Genomic DNA, 23,435 nt, shown 5'->3' on the forward strand with positions numbered 1-23,435 from the left:
GAGGGGGGCAGGCTCATTTTAGGAAAGTCGTACAGATCATTTCTGGATTTCTGGGCATCCATGTGGACCCACATAGCTTATCTGACTAGGAAATAAAAAGCTCAGGAAGAAAATTTCCCTTCACTCCCTTTAAGCAGCAAAACTACAAGCTAGCTTTGCAAGCACTCCAAAGCAGCTTGGGTCAGAGTCCGGTGACAGACAGACAATGGCGCCTGGCAGTCTTCTTGGCCATTACCTCCACGTGTACTAGACCGGACCCCTGGGGAGTGCCCAGAGTAAGGCAGGGCTTATCTAAGGTGTGTACAAGCCCTGCCCAGCCGCAACAGTGCACCAAAAAACAGTGAGGAAAAAAAAAGTCACATTTAACTACAGCCTATAAGAATGGAAGTTTTACATAAAAAAAAGTGTTAACTTTGTTACATGATATCGTAAGTATAGTTACTGAATTTATGTTCTAGGTCAACTTCAACTTTCATAGGGGATTATTAAAAATGACAGAATTCTCTCTAAAGTGGCAACTTATAACTTGTCAGGAATTTAAAAAAATTTATAATGTACTTAAAAAGAGGGGGCAACTGACCTGACTTCTAGGCCAGCCTGCCTCAAGATAGCAACACTATTTGCCTTAGCTTAGTGTCTTATTGGTATTAATGACATAAAATTGTCTTTAGACTACTCACTTGTTAGTGAGTAATAGGATTAATTAATTTGGTGTAGTTGTTCATAATAGCCTTATAAAAAAGGTGGTTAATGATGGGATGAGATAAATTGATTAAAGGAACTGGAAAGGAATTTTTCAATGTTGGGACATAGAATGCTCGTTAAAAATGTTTTTTTTTTAATTTTTATTTTCGAGGTAGGGTCTCACTCTGGTCCAGGCTGACCTGGGATTAACTCTGTAGTCTCAGGGTGGCCTTGAACTCATGGCGATCCTCCTACCTCTGCCTCCCAAGTGCTGGGTTTAAAGGCGTGCGCCACCATGCCTGGCTAAAAATGCTTTTTGAGTGGTACTTAGACGTTAAAATAAGTAGATAAAGATGTGCATATGTAGGAAAGAATTTTCAGGCTAAACCTAAATGCCATGCCTAAGGTTAGAGATTTTTCAACTGTTTACAGACTCATAAGGATACTCTAAAAGTTTTATATAGGGACAAGGTCTTAATCTAAATTCATCTTACATTAGACACAGGTGATGCCTATGTTAGGTGGGTCACAAAGTCATAAGTACAGATGTAATTGGAGGTTTAATCAGGCTAAACATAGACAAGAGTCTGTCACCTTGTGTTTTGCAAATGGGTAAATTTGCTATGTAAATACAAACAACTTTGGAATAGGAAAGGAATGTCAGGATGTTTATCTCTCCGATCTGTAACTTCATTTTGCTCTTATTTTCCAATATATGCTACTTAAATTCATGGAAAGCTGGACTATAAAAAAAAAAGGATGAAACCCCCTTTATCTCAGACCCCGTGCAAGTTTAAGCCATGTGTCCCCCAGACTCTAACTAGAGACAAAATGGCCAATTGTCTCTGATAAGGAAAAAAAAAAAAAAGTACAGCATATAACTGTGGTTCTTCTCTTTTAAATACCTAAAGTCACATCTGTTAGATAAAATTTCTCACAAAATGTTAAATAGGTAAACTGAGTCAAGGTATTTGATCAGATTACAAACTCCTTACATAAGATAAGCATCAGACTTACCTTATGAGTATATCAGGGGAAGGGCCCCTTCATTGAAACATTTAATTGGATTAAATCTAATGTTTACCTGATGCCAAGGTTTTAATCAGTGGAGAAACTGAGTCTTATGATAAGACCTCACTCATTAACAGGTCACTGATGTTAATTTATGATTTAGGGGTTACAAAACTGGCTTAAAACTCTCTCACTAAAGTAAATTAGGTTCCTCTTTTCATCAAAGTTTTAACTATTCTAAAGATAAAGGCTCACATAGAAATGGTTAATTTCCAAAGGTAAAGTACTCATACCTAAAGACATTGTGACTTTACAGATAGCTTCTGTATTATTTATGTTAATTCTATTAAGTGGTTATAACTAGGTTCAATCACTTAGGTTTAAAGGTGATTTAATTTCAATAAGAATAACTTTCATCTTCCTGGGATTTGTTGGGATAGCTTGCTTAAGCTTATTAAATTTAAGTCGTAAGTAAGACATAAAATTGTTTTATGTTAATAAAAATTTCTGTGGTACATAAAATCAATAGCTATCAAGTTTAAGCCAAAATCATTGGTTGTCAAATAATGCTTTTTACTTTCAAAAAGATTTATCAAGGGTTATATTAAAAGTTAGCTAGCTGTTTTGGTTTTTAAAAAAATTAAGCTCTGTGGTTCTGTTTCCAATGTTCTCTGGGTAGTTTGTACCCACACAGGTATCTGAACTAATCAAAGATGTTTTCAAACACAGGTGCTAAGACTTTATACTGTCTCACTTGTCCTTTTCTGACACTTTCTAGGTTAAATTAAGTTAGTCTGTAAATCAATTGGCACTGTTTTCATGACTGGTAGCAGGTTCTGCCTGTATTTATAAATGTTAGATATTTAAAATATAAGATATTTATAAATGTCAGATATTTAAAATGTGAGATGTGCCTACTTTCTATGCCTCGTATATAAGACTGCTGCCATAGTGCAACTAAAATTTTAAAGATAGGACAAAATGATTCTAGAAACCTTGTGACACTCTTTAACTAAGTCTATTCCAGTAATCAAATGTGCTGTATATGTACATACATCCAGGCTGGTGTAACTTCCTTTCTAAGTGTGTTAACTACCTACGTAGAAGCCAAAGCCAACTGGAATCATCAGAGCAAGAGGGGCCAATATTTTGGCCTGTGCTCCCAGGTCATTAGGCCACTGGAGATGATGGGACACTTCTACACTGGCCCCCTGGTAAGTCACCTGTCTTCCTGAGCAGGGAGGATATGGAGACCCAAACAAAATTGGTGTACAGTCTGAGACAGGAGAGTCACAATTGAGCAATCAGTCCTCCTGACTTCCCAAAGAAGGGAAAACTACTTGGCCAGTATGGCCCTGACTCATCCTAACAGACAAAAGACACCAGTAAGCTATGGGGCTATTTCTGTGTCCCTAAAGTCTCTTTGGAGAGCCATTAGTGACCTCCAAAACTAATCCTTAATTCAATGTGGCTATCTGCATGGTCTTAAACACTCAGAGGGAAATGTATAACCAAAGATAAAAATACCTTATATATATAAATGGCCTATTAAGTAACACAAGAGCGGAAACAAACATTAAGACATTTTTCCCCATAGTTTTAACTCTATAATAAAGAAAAACAAGTATAGATGTTCAAAGTGTTATTTTCAAATCTAAAATATGTAAATAATCTGGGAGACTGGGTGTCACCATCGCCACGAGACACTGGAACCCTGCTGGAAGGGACCCTATGTCTTCATCCTGACCACACCTACCACTGTGAAGATGGATACTAATGGGTGATTCATGGGACTGTGGCAAATCAGGAAATTTCTTATTTCTATGTTGTTGGGATAGCTTGCTTAAGCTTTATCAAATTTAAGTCATGAGTAAAACATAAAATTGTTTTATGTTAATGCCCTGGGCACTTAGGGAAAGCAAAAATCAAAAGGGGCTATTGGGGACCTAAAGCCTTGTACTATGATGGCTGGCAGTTTGTGTCTACTGGAAGGGTATATTGAAACCTACATACTAAGGGGGCCTATGTGTGGCCTTAAGGGAAAGGTGGTGTTTTTATATCAACCATTCAGGTATAATTAGAAACTCAATGGTAAAGGTACGAGAAAATTTAAAAAAAAAAAAAGCTGATGGAAGATGGTTTAAGTAAGTCATGGTTCAGTCATTCCCCATGGTTAACAACTCTGCTGTCTGCTTTAGCAGGGCCATTACTTTTATTTTTGTTACTACTCACAATAGGGCCTTGCATTATTAATAGATTAGTTGCTTTTGTTAGAAAACACATTAATACAGTACAGCTTATGGTTTTAAGATCATAGTATATACCACTCACTAACTCAATTGGGATCCAAGATTGGCTCCTCATGGCAAAAGAGAGGGGGGAATGAAAGACCCAGAAATTAAATTAACACCATGAAGGGATTCAGTAAGGTGCTGCCCTGGCTGGGCCTAACTTTCAGGTTTTCTGTTTAGGCAGAAGGCAACCACCCTAACATATGGTTAGGAACGGTGCCCACCCAAAGGCCAGAGTCACCCCTAGCCTAGACATGCCCAGGACATGCCTAAGGCCTGTCCTCTCTGCTCTTTCTGCCCCAGCCAATCACCTGGGGTTCCCCTAGCTCACACCTCCATCCTGCCCCCAATTTTGCCCGCCAAAATCCCAATCCAATCAGAAAAATACTGTTTAAATCAACCAATCATGTACCCATCCCCTTCTTCTATGTTCAAATCCCTATAAAAGCCCTACCCTGCCACTACTCAGGGCTCTTGCATGGATCCACTGTGTTGGTGAAGTCATGGGACCAAGCTTAAGCCTGAATTTAAAAAAGCTCCTTGCCCTTGCATACATGTTTGGTTCTCCTTGGTGGTCACTGGGGGTGCCAAGAACTGGGCATAACAGGAGGAAACTCAGAAGAGCACCCGGGTGCAGTCAAGTTCCAGAGGGGTACCGGGGGGGGGGGGTATCTTTTGTTGACACCAGGGCCAAGAGGAACCAGAAACTGGAAGTTAGAAAGGCTCGGCCAGAGCAGGGTATGGGGCTGTAAAGGAAGCAAAAAAGGCCAAGTAGGCATCAAAGAAGACAGCTACTGCTGCTGCTAAGGCCATCACAGAGGCAGAACCTCAGCAAAAGATTGTGAAGCCTGTGAAGGTTTCTGTTCCCAGAGTTGGTGGAAACGCTAAATAATAGTCCATCTAGAACTCTAAAAGAAATTAGAAACGAACCTAGGGTTTGGGGTGGAAGGACTTTCCTGGACCCTTAGCACCCGTCACATAATTTTACTTAAGTTGAACTTCACTGTTTTAGGAAGTCAACCTGAGGAATGCAGGGTGGTGTTACATTACTGAAGTTACCACTACTTTTTTCATGCTTCATGAGTACAGGTGGGTACAGGATTCTGAATATTCTGTTTTTTTTGTTTTGTTTTTCAAGGTAGGGTCTCGCTCTAGCCCAGGCTGACCTGAATTCACTATATAGCCTCAGGGAGGCCTAAAACTCATGGCAGATCCTCCTACCTCTGCCTCCCAAGTGCTGGGATTAAAGGCATGTGCCACTGTGCCTCGGCAACTCTGTGTTTTGACAACAATGCTGAGTCCATCATCTGGCCTACAGGTGACTATCCTCACGCTCATGTCTGTTTGCCCTAGAATCACTCAAATAGGGTCAAGTCAGACCTTAATGTGACAGAGTAACATGCAACCATAGAGAGAGCTGGAGTCTTAGAGGCCAGGCTAAACTAGGTTACAGGTAATATGCACATAAGTACAATTGTAAGGGTTCAAGAATCGCTGAAGAAAGACCCCAGACTCAAATAGTATGTAAAAGCAGAGTGTTTATTCTGCAAATCAGCCAGTACGTGGGGGTCAACCACTCATGCAAAATGGTGCCCCCGAGAGGAGCATGTAGGCTCCTTTTTAAGCACTGCTAGAGGAATTTTGGTGGGCTTAAGTCTTTTCTAATGTGATTGGCTAATTTGAACAGTAGCTGTACTTGCAGTCTTTGATTGGTCCTAAGGTTCTGGCAGGCTAGGTCTAGGGGAATTTCAGGTGGGTTAGGTAATTTTTAAAATGATTGGCTAGGCAAGCAGCAATTACAGTTGTGCATCTCTGATTGGCTGGGGGAGAATGGACATGTATCCAGGACTGACTCAGCCCCTGGGCAGTTATCTTTTCCAGCCACATGACAGAATCACTGTTGATTAACAGCCCACCCCTTTTCAGAAGTCTTGCCTGCCTCGCTGGGAAACTGGAACTTAGGCCTAGTTAGGGTGGCCCCTTAAGCCTGTCATGGCGTCAGTATGGTCCCTTCACAATCAGGTTGAAACAGTGGTTTATAGTTTGCCTTCTTAAAATAAGTGGTATAATTATCCTCTCAGCAAGCTCTTCATTTCCTATAAGATTGAGGAATGAGAAGACAGGCTGAACAAAAGAAACATTCTAAACACAGGAGATTAAAGACTGTCAGTAACTAAACTTAAGTCAAAGTGGCTCTTCTGTCCACTGAGCTGTTTGTCACCAATGGATAAAACAAACAATGGAGACTTTTCACTTAAAGAACATCTTTATTTGATTTTCAATAACAATATTGTCTTTGATTTGTTTTAAAAAAAGTCACATTACGGAGGACATGACTGGAAACCAGTTCAGGAGCAGCCAGTGGGCGCTAGTTCAGGAGTCCATACTTACCCACTTCTTAGTTTAGGGACAAGTTATTAGCAAACTTGAGACCAGCAAGGGTAAAGAGTGGCCTTTCAACTTCCAAACCCAGTACAATTGGGGATATTATAACCCAGCAAAAAGTAACTTCTAAATTTCTTTAAAAACAAACAAACAACAAACAAACAAACAAAAACCCTTTTTCTCAACAAAGTGCTGAGCTTTCCATGAAGTTTTCTGGCATGCAATATGCAGGATTCAGTAGCATTCAAATAGCTGCAAGTATTTGCAATTGTTTAAAAGCCTTTACATATTCATATGTATGTACCTGGTGGGTGAGTTTGAGTACCAAAATATCCACACTGAGCTCAAGTGGCCTATGAGTAGGTTGGACCAAGAAATGCTTGTTCATTCAGCATGGATGGGGTCATTCTGAATCCAGGCTTCCCCTCCTCTAGAATTTCCAAAGAAAATACTGAAGTAGCTGATAAACTTATTCATGAAAACAATCTATACTCTGTCAGAATGGTAATTGTAATGTATATGCTAGTAATTATGCTACTATGGCATAATTTTAAGAATTTTATGAATTCTGCAGTTAGTTTCTGGGCTTAAACTAAATCTGAAATGGATTAGTTATTTAAAAGTATAAAGTTGGGGTTGAGGAATGCTTTAATTTGGAAAATGACACCCACACAAAGTAGCATTATTGGCTTGTAAAGGTATTGCGTAGTCATGAAAGTAGAAGGGATTACTACTCCTCTGGATACATCCTTCAATCCTCAGACTTAAGCTGTTCTAGAGGTAATGGGCAGTAAGCACCCCCCAATCTAATAGCTGCTGTGGCAAGTCAGGCACATAGCCCCTTTCTGTGTGGCCTAGAAGTTTCCAAAAGTTTAGTTTCTGCAGCACCAATGTCCAGAATTTGATTACTATTGCCTGCCTGATAGTACCCAGGCAGGTAAGCTTCTACAGCCCCAGGAATCCCGAGTGCTGGCCCCAGGGTCATCAAGCAGGCAGACATTAGAGAGAAAATAGCATTTTGATACCACATAAACCTTTTTTACATGAGGAATTATGACATTAAATAACAAGGCTGAAAGCCTTTTCCATGGTAGTCGTAATATTATCCTGAAACCCCAAACAGACTTCTGAAGTGGATTATCTACTTTCAAAATGACAAAATATACAGCTTTAAGTAACACAAATACATACAATTGTACATACAAACATCTTTTTGCTTTAAAGTGAATTATTCAAATAATAAAAGAGAAAAGATGTGGGTCAAAGGCTAGAGGGCTAAACCCAAATTAAACTTGGGATCAGGGTCAGCAGTTGTGACCTGTAGACCAAATCCAGCCCTCTACTCCTTTTAAAAATTAAATTTTATAGGAGCACAGCTATACCCATTTGTTTGCATATTATCTACAGCTGTTCTAACACTTCAGCACAACTGAATAATAAGAGAGGAATGGCTCGTAGAGCCCAAAATATTTATTACCTGGCCTTTTAGAGGAAAGCTTGTGGACCAAGTGAATTTTGATCATAAAGAACATCTCTACAATGATCTGGATGAGATGAAGAACAGAAAACATCTTCACCAATGTTCATGAACAAGTGATTAGTGTGTCTCCATATCATACATGGTTCCTTAACACCCTGTTTATATCCTGTACAGCCAGCCCAAAGCATAGACACTAGTAAAAATCTGTGTACAACTTACTTATATGTGCAAAGAATGGGCAGGATAGGAGCCAATTTCAGGTATGGAACCCTACAGACAAGAACTCACAATATTAATTGGAATTTAGAAATATTCTAGCATATTTTTTCTTTATACTTAAGAAATATGGGTACTATCATTAGTGGAAGTATATATGCCAGAGAAAAGACAATTTAGAACTGCAAGTTTTACCCATGAATTAAGGGACAAATATTTTTGAATATAAAATAACAAGCACTTCTACAAAATATTGATTTTAGTCATGTACTTAAAGTGATATAGCAAAATAAGAATGTTTTTATTTCTAAAGTAAATATTTTAGTCAAAGTTACATCAAAAATCAAATATTTCTTTGACTTTTCCTTGAGATCTTTGCTATTAACTACAGTTATAGTTGTCAGTATTATATAGTAATACATTGTTTAAAATATATTATAAACCTTTTATCTCCCTCTTTAATTTAAATGAAATATAAAATTAAAGATTTTGTAAGACAAGTGATTTTGGAAAACATTTAAAATGATATGAATGGCTCTCATACAGAAAATGCAACTGGAATCAAATAACATGTTCTTATTCTGAAATGTGCGAGGAGTGCTTGGCATATACATGATGTTTTATACATGTATGCTCACTCTTTCTGTTACCCATGCACTTGTTCAGAGAAGCCCAGCTTAGGGAGAGGCAGAATTGCAGGAAGAATGGCAAGCACGTTTTCCTCAACAGATTCAGAGTCTGGATAAAGACTCTGGCTACGCAGAGTAGAGGAGATGGGAGAGGGATGATGGCGATTTCAGACAGGATCCACCAAACAAAGCCCTAGTTCCTTAGATGACATACATCATGGGTAATCAGGATTGACACTCCACAGAAAGAATGCATTCCTTCACTTAAATCTACATATATGCTAACACACAGGAATATGCTGGTATTAGCCATAAAATGTGTAACCCACCAGCAAAAAAGAACCCTCAGACTAGGGAGCTGTTTTTTCTGAGCTACTTATTTATTTAGGTAAGGGCCTCATTCTCATTCTCTAAGTTCTAATAGCTTCATGTCGGTTCAACACTTCTTAAAAATCTGTTCTGAACCACAGGGTGTGATTCTGAAATGAAAAGCAATAAATACAGCAGGTTGAGTGTGTTCCATATCCCTTTTATCCCCTTTATGTACTATTGATTTTGTACAACTATGCCAAAGCAGAAAGTAAGGTTCTGATTCTTTAAGAGTCATCAGGAGACAAGTGAACGTTTCTGGATTGCAGGTTTTATAAATGTGGCAAGTGTTGCATGTAAGCAATGGTGTCTAAATGCAAAGGGCACGGTGGACAGAAGACACTCTTAAAAACCAAGCAAAATGTTGAATAAGAGTTGATCTTGAAGAAAATTATTTTAAAAATCTATAATGAAAAAACATGACACTGGCAAATCACTCATACCTGACTTGAATTGCCTTTGGTAGGCATAGAAGAAAAGCACTGCTTGAAGCTCTAGTTATCACAGAGAAGGGAGGGAGTGGTGAAGACCTTCTCAGAATCTTCTCTCAGAACTGGTCCTGCCTGCACACCTCCCTGCCTGCTCCCAAGGCTCCAGTCACCCAGATGACAGGCACTTCAGGAAGGGAGCTCTGTCTCCATCCAGGTGGCTCCAGGAGAAGTAAGACAGCCTCCATCACTCTGCATTTTGTGAACAACATGGAGAGTTTGTGGCCCAAATGCTCTGGGTCTTCCCAAGTGTTCATCAGTGACCAGTAAATGGGCTTGTGCTATTTTGGGGAAGAAAGCTGATTCTCTTTCTCTTCTATAGTAGGAGCATCTCCCTTTCTCATTTACATTTTAAAAATTTCAGGTAGAAGATTTCAGAATATGTACTCAAATTTAACCCTCTTAAAAGGCTTACTACACCTCATTCTTCCCCCTGCATCTGTATGTCTGGCACAGTTCTGTGGTAGCTGTCACTTATGGATTGTGGCTGAACTGTGAGGATCACATGATGATTTATGGTACAAGATAACTACCTTTAGACAATATTTAATAATAATTCATTACTTTTCTCCAAATTAAATCTGGTCTATGCTAACAGAGGGTTAAAAAGAAAAGCTATCACCTAAGGAAATAAGCTTTCAAAATTCCAAAGTGGGGTACATATACAAACTGGTTTATGAAATACATTATTATGAAATATTCAAATATTAGACTAATTATATTGTTTCTAAACTATATTAATGTTAATAGATGATGTCTGTATTAAAGGAAAAGAAATTCAAGGGACAGAAAATTTATAAGCATTCATTAGTATTTATCTTAAAGTTGTTGATAAAATTTAGTGTTTTCTTCTGCCAAAATATAAGGCAATAATAATTTCTTTAGGAAGATTTATTAACACAAAATCTCTCATTTACCCCCCTTTCAGTAAATATGATTAGTTACACCATATATTGTTGCTGAAAATTATTTTGATGCTATTCTACTAATTCTTTGGATATATGTATATATATATATAAATATTCTTGGAGAAATTAAAAATAAACATAAAATATTTGTGAACAGCTCACTTATGTGAGGAGATAATAAATAAGGGGCTCCCAGGCCCCATTCCAAATGGAATGCTTAAGGAAGCCTCGCTGTGCTGTGTTTGGCTTTACTAGGCTACGAGTCACTTAGCTTGTGACAGCAGATGCAGAGCTGCATACAGTACAGTGGATTCTGCAAAGCCACAGAGAAAAAGTTGTAAGGTGAGTGACTACCAACTGTATTGTGAGATCAAAGTATATAAAATTTACTTAGTAGATCTGTTGGTTCAGAAGACTACCAACAAAATCAATGACTTCTCTAACAACAGGTTTCAAAGAAACAAACTGGCACTTTCCCCACTTCCTGTCATGCTATCAACAACAGACTGCACTACATGCACACAGTCCCAAACTCAGGCTTGTACATAGTGGTTTGATAATACCAGTTTCAATGACATCACATGGAGACAAAGACTTAAAGAATATTCTCTGTGAGGTCATGCCCTCAGAGAAAATTACATTTAAACAAGAACTTTCAATAAACTAGGTTGAGACTGAAATGGTTGCCAGTCTGGTATCCCATGGGGAACTTGAGAATTCAGACAGGGACAGCAATTCTGTTTGAGTCTTCTTGCTTCTCATGTGGTTACACTGTTCTTTTGCTCTTTTTTACCTTGGTTCACTCCATTACTGAAATGGAGGAGAAAAGGGAGAAACAATGTGTAGTATCTGACTTGAAAGCTGCTCCACTGTGGGAAGAAACAAATCTGTAGTTGGTTCCAAAAGCCATCTCTAACTCCTGCATGGTGTTCTACGTCCTTGGCTTTCTAACAATATGGAATAGAAATCACTTCTCACTTGGCCATCTCCTTGAAGAACCAAAGCACTAAGGTCTTTGCGCTACACGTACCAGAACATGTTTTGGTCAGATATAAAATGGAATAATTTCAAAGTTGACATATCTACAAGTTGAAAAGTTTTGCAGGGGAAGAATTCACCCTGGCATGTTGACAGAGGTCCAGGTTTTCAAAAGTTGCCTCTCCAGACAATTTCTGTAGTGGTCCATGTAAACAAAGCACAGGTAAGAATGGTCCTTCTGGAGCTGTGTTCATCGAACAGCAGGATTACCTGAAAGTGTGGTGTTGGCTAAATGCAACACCGGCAGAGGATGTGCCTCTGTGTTAAACACCCAGTGGTCTAAAGGTAAAAGGTCATCACCAGAGAACAGCAGGTACAAGTATCTGAAAATAAAGAGAAATGAATGTGAGTTAAATTCATCAAGAAAATCAAGTGAGCTGACTGGAGCCCACAAAGACAATGAGTATTGTGAGCAGTTTTGATGAAAAATAGTCACCCCAAAACAATATTCAGACAGGAGCACAGAAAATCAAAGAGGATGCACACTAGGCCAGCAGAAGTAAGACTGTGTTACAAATATTCCACGTACTGGTAAAAGCCCGTGAAACAATGAGCTATGGGAACAGCATACAACAAACTACTTTCAAGGACACTCTTTTAAACAACAAGCACAGTTATTGATCGTAAGTTTGGCAACTTACAGCACTCAGATCTAGAATTAATTCACATTTTCAGCAAACCCAAGAAAACATACATATTATTTGATGGGGAAAGAATCTTGACACTATACCTAATACATTAGCCGTCATAGATTTGACAGTTCTTGTTATGGAACTCTATTAAGTTAAGTGTCAGAAACATGTATTTATAAGAGGCTTAACTGGTTTTACTGGATAGTGACACTGCATATATGAAGATAAAGAGGTTGACTTGTCTGAAAACTGCAAGCAGTCAGTTTGGAGTTATACATCATCAGTAAATATTATGTCAGGCTAAGTCCAATCTGAATTTTATTAGGGGAGCATTACAGTGAATATAAAAATCTACAAATGTTATGGTTGAGGATATAGTTCAGGAGTATAGCACCTGCCCAGATGTACAATGCTCTGGGTTATAGCCCCACCACCACAAAAGTAAAACCTAACAAAATAATTTTACAAACCACCAGAGTTAGAAAATCTGGGATCTAGTTACACAGTTAGCACCAGGAGCTGTACACTACAGACTCAATGAAGGAGTTATTTAAAATCTCTTCTGCTTCCTATTATAGCTCTGGTTGACATAGTGAAAACACACAGCTCTGAGGTAAATGGAGACTGCACATCAACACTATGACTAGCAAAGCTGTAACAGAGAGAAACAGGATTTCCCATCTCACCCCTTGACCCTACACCTTGGAACCTGCTTGACTGATTTACTCAACAGGCTGCAGGTAAACAAGGTGCAACAGATTTGCAGACCTCTCCAAGGTCTGCCTACTGTACAGAAACCACACAGTCTCAGGGTGGCTCTTAGTGTTCTTGTTGCTGTGTCTCTGCAAGCTGGTTATATACAAAGGCTGATGAATGTCAAGGCCATTCCAATCTCACTGTATCAACAACTATCTTTACAAGAGAAAGGAAAGGGAAATTTGGACCAGAGATACACAGGAGAAGATTATTTGAAGATGGAGACAAAGGTTGCACACCATTTCACATGCTATTTTTTTTAACATTGCCTCTGATGAAATGTCAGCACAAAATTTTTAACAATTTTTAACTGGACTGCATGTTTTCTTGCTGCAATTCCAGAATTCTTCCTATTATATAGACACAACTACTGTTCAAATATTTGCCTGGCCAAGATTTTATTACCTTCTCTTAATGTCTTTCAAAGAGCTGATGTTTTCTATGACTGTGGTGGTTTGAATAAATGGCCCCCAATATATTCAGGTTTTTTTTGTTTGTAGTTTGCATCTGTAGCCACCTGGCTGGAGGCAATGTCACTGGGTGGATCTTAAGGTGTGGTGGCGGGTTTCAGGTTTCAATCTAAAGATATGCAAAGTGTGCCTAGCAGGAGTGGTTTTTTGGCTTATGCTGCTCTCTCTTCTTGGTCCTATGAAGGCAGACCAACTTCTTCTGCCATTTATAGAACCTCCCCTGGATCTGTAAGCTTCAATAAATATCCCTTCCTCCATAACTGTGCCTAGTCTGGAAGTTCATCTCAGCGAACCTGAAGCTGACTAATACAATGACCAATTGTTTTAATGGATTTTGCCCTTGTTGTCATATCTAAAAAGTGTTTGCTTGACCCCTGGCCACAAGTAGTTTCTCCTGTGTTTTCTTCTTAAAGCTGTATATTTCCAGGCTTGAAACTTAGGTTTATGACCCATTTAAAATTATTATTATTTTTTCGGGGGTTTTTTTGAGGTAGGATCTCACTATAGCTAAGGCTGACCTGGAATTCACTATGTAGCCTCAGGGTGGCCTTGAACTCATGGTGATCTTCCTACGTCTGCCTCCTGAGTGCTGGGATTAAAGGCGTGTGCCAACAAACCTGGCTGAAATTATTATTATTTTTAATTTTAAAACTTATTTACTTGCATGTATGTGTTGGTGAGGATGGAGAACAAAGGGCATTGCAGGGTCTTTTGTTGCTGCAGAAAACACCTATCTGGCTTTACGTAGTTGGCTGGGGAATTAAACCTGGATCAGCAGGCTTTGCAAGAAAGTACTTTTAACTACTGAACCATCTCCCCAGTTCCTTAAATTAATTTTGCATATGAGTTCAAAAATCCCAATGCTGGGATCCCCTGCTGGAGGGTGCATGAATGCGTAGGCAAGAGTGCCCAGTTTGTTCCCTACCTCCTAGTTCCCTGGTCCAGGTACCCCTGCTTGGGGTACCATGGTTTGGGGGTGGGGGCAGGACCCAGCTGACATGCTGTGGAAGCAGACCTTTTGATTCACCTTTCTTATTAACCTACTCCTTGCTACCCAACTCCCGGATTCCCTGTTCTGGAGGCTGCACTGCACATACAGAGTGAGTAGGCCACAGGTCCTGGTTTGTTCCCCACCTACCAGTTCCCTGGTCCCAGTACTCCTGTTGCTGGCTTGGAGCAGCCTGGACTCTGCACGTGCGATGCAGAAGCTGGCCTCTTGCTCCAAGATTCCCAGCTTCCTGGCGCCTGGTTCTTCAACCCCCAGTTCCCCTGTGCTGAAGAGTGCATACTAAGTGGAGTGAGTAGGCCTGTGCTCCCAGTTTCCTCACCTCCTAGTTCCCCAGGTACCCTTGATGCACTTGCAACCTCCACAGTTTGCATATCTGTGATTATAACCCCAGCAACTCCAATCCAGTTCACATTTAAAACAGAACACTCACTAAAGATCCTTCAAGAACAAATGCTTGCTTCCTCCTCAATAAAATAAAGAGTTTTGCCCCAAAATAGGTAGACCACAATGCAAAATATATGTCAGAAAACTGATAGATCTCCACCAAGGATGCCTACTCCCACAATGGAAGCCTCCAATGACACAGAGAACAACAGAAAATGAATCCTAAAATGAAAACACAACAAGCTATGTGACCTTGATCCAGAGAATTGCTGAGCTGGAAGCAAATCATCAAAAAACCAATAACTGCATAAATGAAATTGAACAGAATTGTCTTTAGAGCACTCAGCTTTCGTCAGTAGGCTTAACTAACCTGAAGAAAACAAGAGCGGTCTCAAAAGAAAGATGAATGAGTAGAAGGTGAGTCAACAAATACAAGATCTCAATAACCACTAGATTAAGCTTAATGAAGACATGATCAAATGAATTCCAGGAAGAATCAGAAAATCAGACCCTGAACTGAAATCATACCTCAAAAAAGAGATGGACAATATGCAAACAAGACAAAACAAAAATCAAATAGATCTTTAAAAACCCCTCACTAACAGAGTCACTCATGTGAAGGACAGAACTATAAGCTGGAAGAAAATACAGAAGAAATTAGGAGGCCAAAAACTGTACTATGTTCAAAAAATCATGCGTACAGAACAAACAAAAGGGAACTGTGGGATACCCTATAACAACCAATACCAGAGGGGAAGAAATCCAGGCCAGAGGCATAGAGAACACATTCAGCAAAATTTTCCTAATCATGCAAAAGAGATACATCCAGATACAAGAAAGCCCACAGAACAACAGACAGGACCAAAGAAGAAATCTCCAAGGTCCATCATAGTTAAAACTCTTAACTGTGAACACAATGAGAGCACTAAAAGCAACATGAGAGAAACAACTTATTACGTACAAAGGCAATTCCATCCAAATCACCTGAGATTTCTCAATGGAAATCCTGAAAGCCAGAAGGTCTTTGAATGGAAATATGGCTTCCAACCCAAGCTACTCTATCCAAGCAAAAGTGGCCCTCATAATAGATGGTCAAAGGAAAACTTTCCATAAAAAAGTGAACTCTTATTATTATATGAACACAAAGCCAAACCTACAGAGAATACTTCAGGGAATACTCCACACAGAAGAGTCAAGCAACCAAACTCAAAAGATCCTACAAGATGAAGATCCAATAACCAAAAACTATAGCAGGCTCAAAAAAGTACAAATTCCAAAGAAAGCACCAAACCCCATAAAGCACACATTCATGGCTGGGATTAAATTGAACCTCATAATTATAACCTTAAATATTAATGGTCTTAACTCACCTATCAAAAGACACAAGTTAATAGGGTGGATCAGAAAAATGGACCCTTTATATCTGCTGTCTTCAAGAAACCCATCTCACAACTAAAGACAGACACCTCCTCAGGGTTAAAGGACGGAAAATGATATTCCAAGCACAAGGAAATGAGAAACAAGTAGGTGCTCCTACATTAATATCTGATAAAATAGACTTCAAACCAAAAGTAAATCAAAAAGGACAAAGAAGGCCATATCTTACTCAACCAACATGAGGTCAACACAATCATAAATCTATATGCACCAAACACAGGTGTACCACAGTTTATAAAACAAAACCTAGTTGACAACAAAACAGAAATAAACACCAACACCTTCACAGCTGGGGACTTTGACACTACACTATCATCTTCTTTTTTTTTTGTTGTTCATTTATTTATTTATTTATTTATTTACTTGAGAGCGACAGACATAGAGAGAAAGACAGATAGAGGGAGAGAGAGAGAATGGGCACGCCAGGGCTTCCAGCCTCTGCAAACGAACTCCAGACGCGTGCGCCCCCTTGTGCATCTGGCTAACGTGGGACCTGGGGAACCGAGCCTCGAACCGGGGTCCTTAGGCTTCACAGGCAAGTGCTTAACTGCTAAGCCATCTCTCCAGCCCTAGAAGATCATCTTCTAAGCAGAAAATCAACAGAAAAATATGATAGAGCTCAGCACAGTATACATCAGCTAGGCCTCAGGGACATCTACACAACATTCAACAGAATACACATTTTTCTCAGCAGCCCATGGAACCATCTCCAAAATAAGATCATAGATCATTATACCATAAAGCATGCCTCTATAAATTCATGAAAACTGTCATAAATTCCTGCATCATATCAGATTGCAATATGTGAAATCTAGAAATTAATAAGAGATACATCATGAATTCCACCAGCTCCCATAGCCTGAAAAACATACTTTTAAACAATGAATGAATGGGTTATGGAAGAAATCAAAACAGAAATTGTAAATTTCTAGAACTGAATGATAATGAAAACACAACTTACCAAAGCTTATGGAACACAAATAAGGCAGTCCTAAGGGGAATATTCATTGCTTTAATGCCTTTATAACAAAGATGGAGATACCTCCAAATAATAAGCTACCATTCACCTAAAGGTGTTAGAAAAACAAGAAGAATCCAATCCAAGGAGCTTCAGATGGAAAGAAATAGTCAAGACCAAAGCAGAAATTAATGAATTGGAAACTAAGAAAATCTATGAAATGAAGTGCTGGTTCTTTGAAAAAAAATAAATAAACAAGATTGATAAACCCTTGGCTGATTTGACCAAATGACAAAAAGAGAAGTCTCAAATTAACAAAATCAGAAATGAAAGGGTGAGGTCACAACAGACATCAATAAAATTGAAAGAATCATCAGGACATTCTTCCAAAACCTCTACTCCACAAACTTGTATAACTGGAATAAATGAATGAATTCCTAGATACATACCACCTACCTAAAGTAAACTCAGAGCAGATTAATCTCCTAAACAAACCTATCACTTCCATGGAGATTGAAAAGGTAATCAAAAGCCTCCTGCAAAAGTCCAGGACCAGATGGCTTCTCAGCTGAATTCTATCAAACCTTCAAAGAAGAACTGAAACCAGTTTTTTCTCAAACTATTCCACATAATCAGAGACCAGAAAATCCTATCTGAGTCCTTTTATGAAGACAGCATCACTCTACTACAAAAACCAGAGATACAACAAGAAAACTATAGGGCTATAGCCCTGATAAACTTAGATGCAAAGATCTTGAACAAAATCCTTGCAAACTAGATTCAACAATACATCAGAAGCATTACCAAACTTGACTAAGCAGGACTCATCCTAGGGATGCAGGGATGGTTCATCATATGGAAATCAGTCAAAGTAATATACCACGTAAATAAATGAACACAAGAACCACATGATCATTTTCCATAGATACAGAGAAGGCCGTTGACAAAATACATCACTTCATGATCAAAGCAGTGGAGTGAACAGGCATGGATAGTTTATATCTCAACACAATTAAAGTGACATACAAGCACTTAAAGCTCTAATAATAGTTAACAGGGAAAGACTCAAGGATTTCCCATTGAGATTGGGAACAAGGCAGGGAAAGACTCAAGGAGCTCTCATTGAGATTGGGAACAAGGCAGGGAAAGACTCAAGGAGTTCCTATTGAGAGTGGGAACAAGGTAGGGTTGCCCACTCTCACCACTGTTCTTCAACATAGTAACAGAAGTCCTAGCCCAAGCAGTATGATAGGAAAAAGAAATAAAAGGGATACAAATTGGAAAGGAAGAAGTCAAATTAGCCCTATTTGCAGATGACATGATCCTATGCACAAGTGACCCAAAGTCTTCACTTCAAAACTTCTACAGGTGATTAATTCCTTTGTTAATGTAGCAAAAAAAAAAAAAAAAAAAAATCAACACGCAAAAATCAGTAATGTTTCTATATGCAAAGCACAAATATACCAGGGAAGAAATCAGCAAAGCTGTTCCATTTTCAATAGCCACAAAAAAAATCGAGTACCTTGGAATGACACTAACCAAGGATGTGAAAGACCTACAAAATGAAAACAAAAACACTCAAGAAAGAAATTGAGATGGAAAAACCTCCTATGCTCCTGGATACACAGAATTAATATTGTGAAAATGGCAATTCTACCAAAAGCAATATACAGATTTAATGCAATACTGTTGCAGTCAGGTTGCATTGCTGGCAGAAATCACCAAGAGCAGCTTGTGTGAAAGTAAGGGTTATTTTGGCTTACAGACTCAAGGGGAAGAAGCTCCATAATGGCAGGGGGAAATGATGGCATAAGAAGAAGCTGGATATCACCTCCTGGCCAACAACAGGTGGACAACAGGAACAAGAGAATGTGCCAAAAACTGGCATGGGGAAGTGGCTGTAATACCCATAAGCCTGTCCCCAACAGTACATTGGCTCCAGGAGGCTTTAATTTCCAATTGCTATCAACTGGGAAGACTAGCATTCAGAATGCCTAAGTTTATGGGGGACACCTTAATCAAACCACTACATTCTGCTCTTCCAGCTCCCCTCAAGTCTGTAAGCCAAAATAAACTTTTTTGTTCCCCACAAGCTGCTCTTGGTTGGGTGACTTCTGCCAGCAATGTGAACCTGACTGTAACAGTAAAGTAAATACTGAGGAGTGAGATTGTTGCTAGACACCTGACTTTGTGGCTTTGGCTATTTGGAGCTGATTTTCAAGAGAAATAGATGTGGAAGGATTTGAAACCTTGGCCTAAGAGATGTCTTGCAATGCTGTAAGTACAGCTGGATGGACTATTCTTTTCAGAGTTTAAAGACCTGAGTGCACTAAGAACTGTGGAGTGTGAAGTTTGGCTTATGAGGGTGAAAAACAGCTTTGTCTGGACTGGGCGAGAAGCAGTTTGTGTGAGAGGCTTGCTGTTATGCCCATGTCTTGAGAACTTGTGCAGCGTTGCAGTGTGTAGAAAAGGACTGGTGTGTGCAGAGGGATATTGCACAAAAAGAAATATTTTGGCTGAAACTGCTGCCTGTTCAGCTGTACTTGTATGAGAAAGTACAACCACTGAAATTGGGTCAGCTGATCTGCACTGGGACAACAGAATGAATGAAATCTTTTTTAAAACTTTTTTTTGTTATTTTTATTTATTTATTTGAGAGTGATAGACACAGAGACAAAGAGGGAGGGAGGGAGGGGGAGAGAGAGAAAGAGAGAGAATGGGTGCAAATGAACTCCAGATGCACACACCACCTTGTGCTTTTGGCTTACATGGGTCCTGGGGAATCTAGCCTCGAACTGGGGTCCTTAGGCTTCACAGGCAAGCACTTCACTGCTAAACCATCTCTCCAGCACAAGAATGCAATTTTTTAAAGGAGCCTAATGCTTAAAGATTGTTCTGTTCTTTAAAGTCTGCTTTATTCCTCCCTGGATTAAAAAATTGGTACTCCACCTGGTATTATGGAGTATAAGAAATGCAGAAAAGAGAGGGTCATTGAATTTGCAACATGGTTTTGTGTTTTGGAAATAGCCATAAGCAGTGTGAAGCAGGTTTGCTAGGTGCTTGCATGGAGCCATGAGGATGAACCATGGGTTGGAGTGGAGATGCCAAAAGCACAAGATAGCTGCTAAGGAGAGCTGCTAGCTTGGATGAAGTTTTCCAGGACTCCGAGTAGCCTAGCTGGAGGGGTAGAATTGGAAATCCAGAGACTTGTTGCTGGTTAGAATTATTGGTCTTGGAGTTTTATCACTGACTAGAGTTGTTAGATTTGGAGCTACAGAGTTTGATGTTGTTTTAAATCTTGTATTGGTTGAATATTTCTTTGCTATGCCCAATGCCATCTTTTACAGTGTGAATATTTATTCTGTGCCATTATGGGTTTTTTGAGGAATTTTTGGTATTATGGTTCAGTTAAAAGACCTTGGATTATGGGGATGTTTGAACATCATTAGGAGTGATAAAAAAAATATATGGCAACTTTTTTTTTAATTTTTAAATTTTTATTAACATTTTCCATGATTATAAAAAAAGTCCCATGGTAATTCCCTCCCTCCCCACCCCCACACTTTCCCCTCTGAAATTACATTCTCCATCATATTACCTCCCCATTACAATCATTGTACTTACATATATACAATGTCAACCTATTAAGTATCCTCCTCCCTTCCTTTCTCTTCCCTTTATGTCTCCTTTTTAACTTACTGGCCTCTGCTACCAAGTATTTTCCTTCTTCCGCAGAAACCCAATCATCTGTAGCTAGTATCCACATATGAGAGAGAACATGTGGCACTTGGCTTTCTGGGCCTGGGTTACCTCACTTAGTATAATACTTTCCAGGTCCATCCATTTTTCTGCAAATTTCATAACTTCATTTTTCTTTACCGCTGAGTAGAACTCCATTGTATAAATGTGCCACATCTTCATTGTCCACTCATCAGTTGAGGGACATCTAGGCTGGTTCCATTTCCCAGCTATTATAAATTGAGCAGCAATAAACATGGTAGAGCACGTACTTCTAAGGAAATGAGATGAGTCCTTTGGATATATGCCTAGGAGTGCTATAGCTGGGTCATATGGTAGATCAATCTTTAGCTGTTTTAGGAACCTCCACACTGTTTTCCACAATGGCTGGACCACATTGCATTCCCACCAGCAGTGTAGAAGGGTTCCGCTTTTTCCACATCCCTGCCAACATTTATGATCATTTGTTGTCATGATGGTGGCCAATCTGACAGGAGTGAGATGGAATCTCAATGTAGTTTTAATCTGCATTTCCCTGATGACTAGTGATGTAGAACATTTTTTTAGATGCTTATATGCCATTCGTATTTCTTCCTGTGAGAATGCTCCATTTAGCTCCATAGCCCAGTTTTTGATTGGCTTGATTGATTCCTTATTATTTAACTTTTTGAGTTCTTTGTATATCCTAGATATTAATCCTCTATCAGATATATAGCTGGTGAAGACTTTTTCCCATTCTGTAGGTTGATATGGCGACTTTTAAAGCTGGGCTCAATGCATTGTATTTTATATCATGTATGGATATCAGCTTATGGAAGCAAGGGCAGAATGTGGTGGTTTCATTTAGGTGCTCCCCGATAAACTTAGGTATTCTGGATGCAAATCTTCCCAGCTGTTGGCAACTGGAAATCAAAGCCTTCAGTGTACTGTTGGGGGCAGGCTTATGGGTATTACAGCCACTTTCCCCATGCCAGTGTTTGTACACTCTCTTGTTCCTGTTGTCCACCTGGTGTTGGCCATGGGGTGCTATCCAACCTCTGCTCATGCCATTGGTTCCCCCTGCCATCGTGGAACTTCTTCTCCTTGAGTCTGTAAGCCAAAATAAACCTTTTCCCCAACAAGCTGCTCTTTGTTGGGTGATTTCTACCAGCAATGCGAACCTGACTGCAACAAATACCAATAAAAATTCCATCATCATTTCCCAGATATATAAAAAATGTTTTCTAAATTCATGTGGAATGGCACAAGACCCTGAACATCCCAAAAGAAACACCTCTGGAGGTATTATCCTACCCTATCTAAAGCTATAGTAACAAAAACAGCATGGTACTGGCTTAAAAACATACATACAGACCAATGGGACAAAACTGAAGACTTGACCCCAAGCCTGAGGTCAAGTAACTACAGCTACTTCATCTTTGACAAAGGTGCCAATAACACAGACTGGAGAAAAGACAGCATCTTCCACAAGGGGTGCTGGACAAACTGGATGACCACATGTGGAAAAATGAAAGTAGACCCACTCATCTCACCATACACAAAAATCAACTCCAAATGGATTAAAGACCTGAAACTTTTTAACTACTAGAAGAAAAAAATAGGAGGAACTCTCCAAAATATAGGCATGGGAAGGACTTCCTGAACAATACCCCAATTGCCCAGGAAATAAAATCTCTCAACCAATGGGCTATCATGAAGCTAAAATGCTTTTGCACAAACATACCATAATCAGAGCCAACAGATTACCCACAGAATGGGAGAAAAATTTTGCCAGCTATACCAATAATAAAGGCCTAATATTTAGAATCTACAACTAAAAAAAACAAACAAACCACTAAACAATAAAAAAATGAATAGTCTACTCAAAGAATGGGATAGTGAACTGAAGAGGGAGTCTTCACAGGAAGAAATACAAATGACTAACACACACTTAAGAAAACGTTTAACATCCCTAACCATCAGAGAAATGCAAATTAAACAATTATGAGGTTCCACTTTACTCCAGGGAGAATGACAATCCTTAAAAAAATCAAATGACAACAAATGTTGGAAAGGATGTGGGGAAAAAGGAGCCCTCCATGCCGGGCGTGGTGGCGCATGCCTTGAATCCCAGCACTCGGGAGGCAGAAGGATCGCCATGAGTTCAAGGCCACCCTGAGACTACAGAGTTAATTCCAGGTCAGCCTGGACCAGAGTGAGACCCTACCTCGAAAAGCCAAAAAAAAAAAAAAAAAGGAGCCCTCCTTCACTGTTGGTGGGAATGCAAACTTGTGCAACCACTGTGGAAATAAATATGAAATTCCTGGAAAAGATGCACAGACCCAGTTATTCCCTTATTGGGCATTTACTCTAGATGCTCCACTTTTCTCTGTAAAGGTATTTGCTCGACCATGTTCATAGCTACTCAATTCATAATAGCTAAGAACTAGAATCAACCCAGGTGCCCATCATTAGATAAATGAATAAGAAAGTTGTGGTACATATACACAATGAAATACTGCTCAGCAGTAAGAAAAAAAATGACACAATGAAATTTGTAGGAAAATGGATGG

At 39.3% G+C, this 23,435-nt stretch overlaps 1 protein-coding gene across 1 annotated transcript in view; it reads right to left on the bottom strand.

The window, feature by feature from the left end:
* Positions 1 to 6,233: 6,233 nt before the first annotated feature.
* Positions 6,234 to 23,435, bottom strand: part of Man1a2 (mannosidase alpha class 1A member 2) — a 183,784-nt gene continuing 166,582 nt past the window's right edge. The window contains exon 13 of the mRNA XM_004667515.3: positions 6,234 to 11,822. Within this exon, the coding sequence (XP_004667572.1) occupies positions 11,690 to 11,822 (133 nt within the window). The 3' untranslated portion in view covers positions 6,234 to 11,689. The remainder of the gene's footprint in view (positions 11,823 to 23,435) is intronic.

The sequence above is a fragment of the Jaculus jaculus genome, chromosome 19, assembly GCF_020740685.1.
Source record: "Jaculus jaculus isolate mJacJac1 chromosome 19, mJacJac1.mat.Y.cur, whole genome shotgun sequence".
Taxonomy (NCBI): Eukaryota; Metazoa; Chordata; class Mammalia; order Rodentia; family Dipodidae; genus Jaculus; species Jaculus jaculus.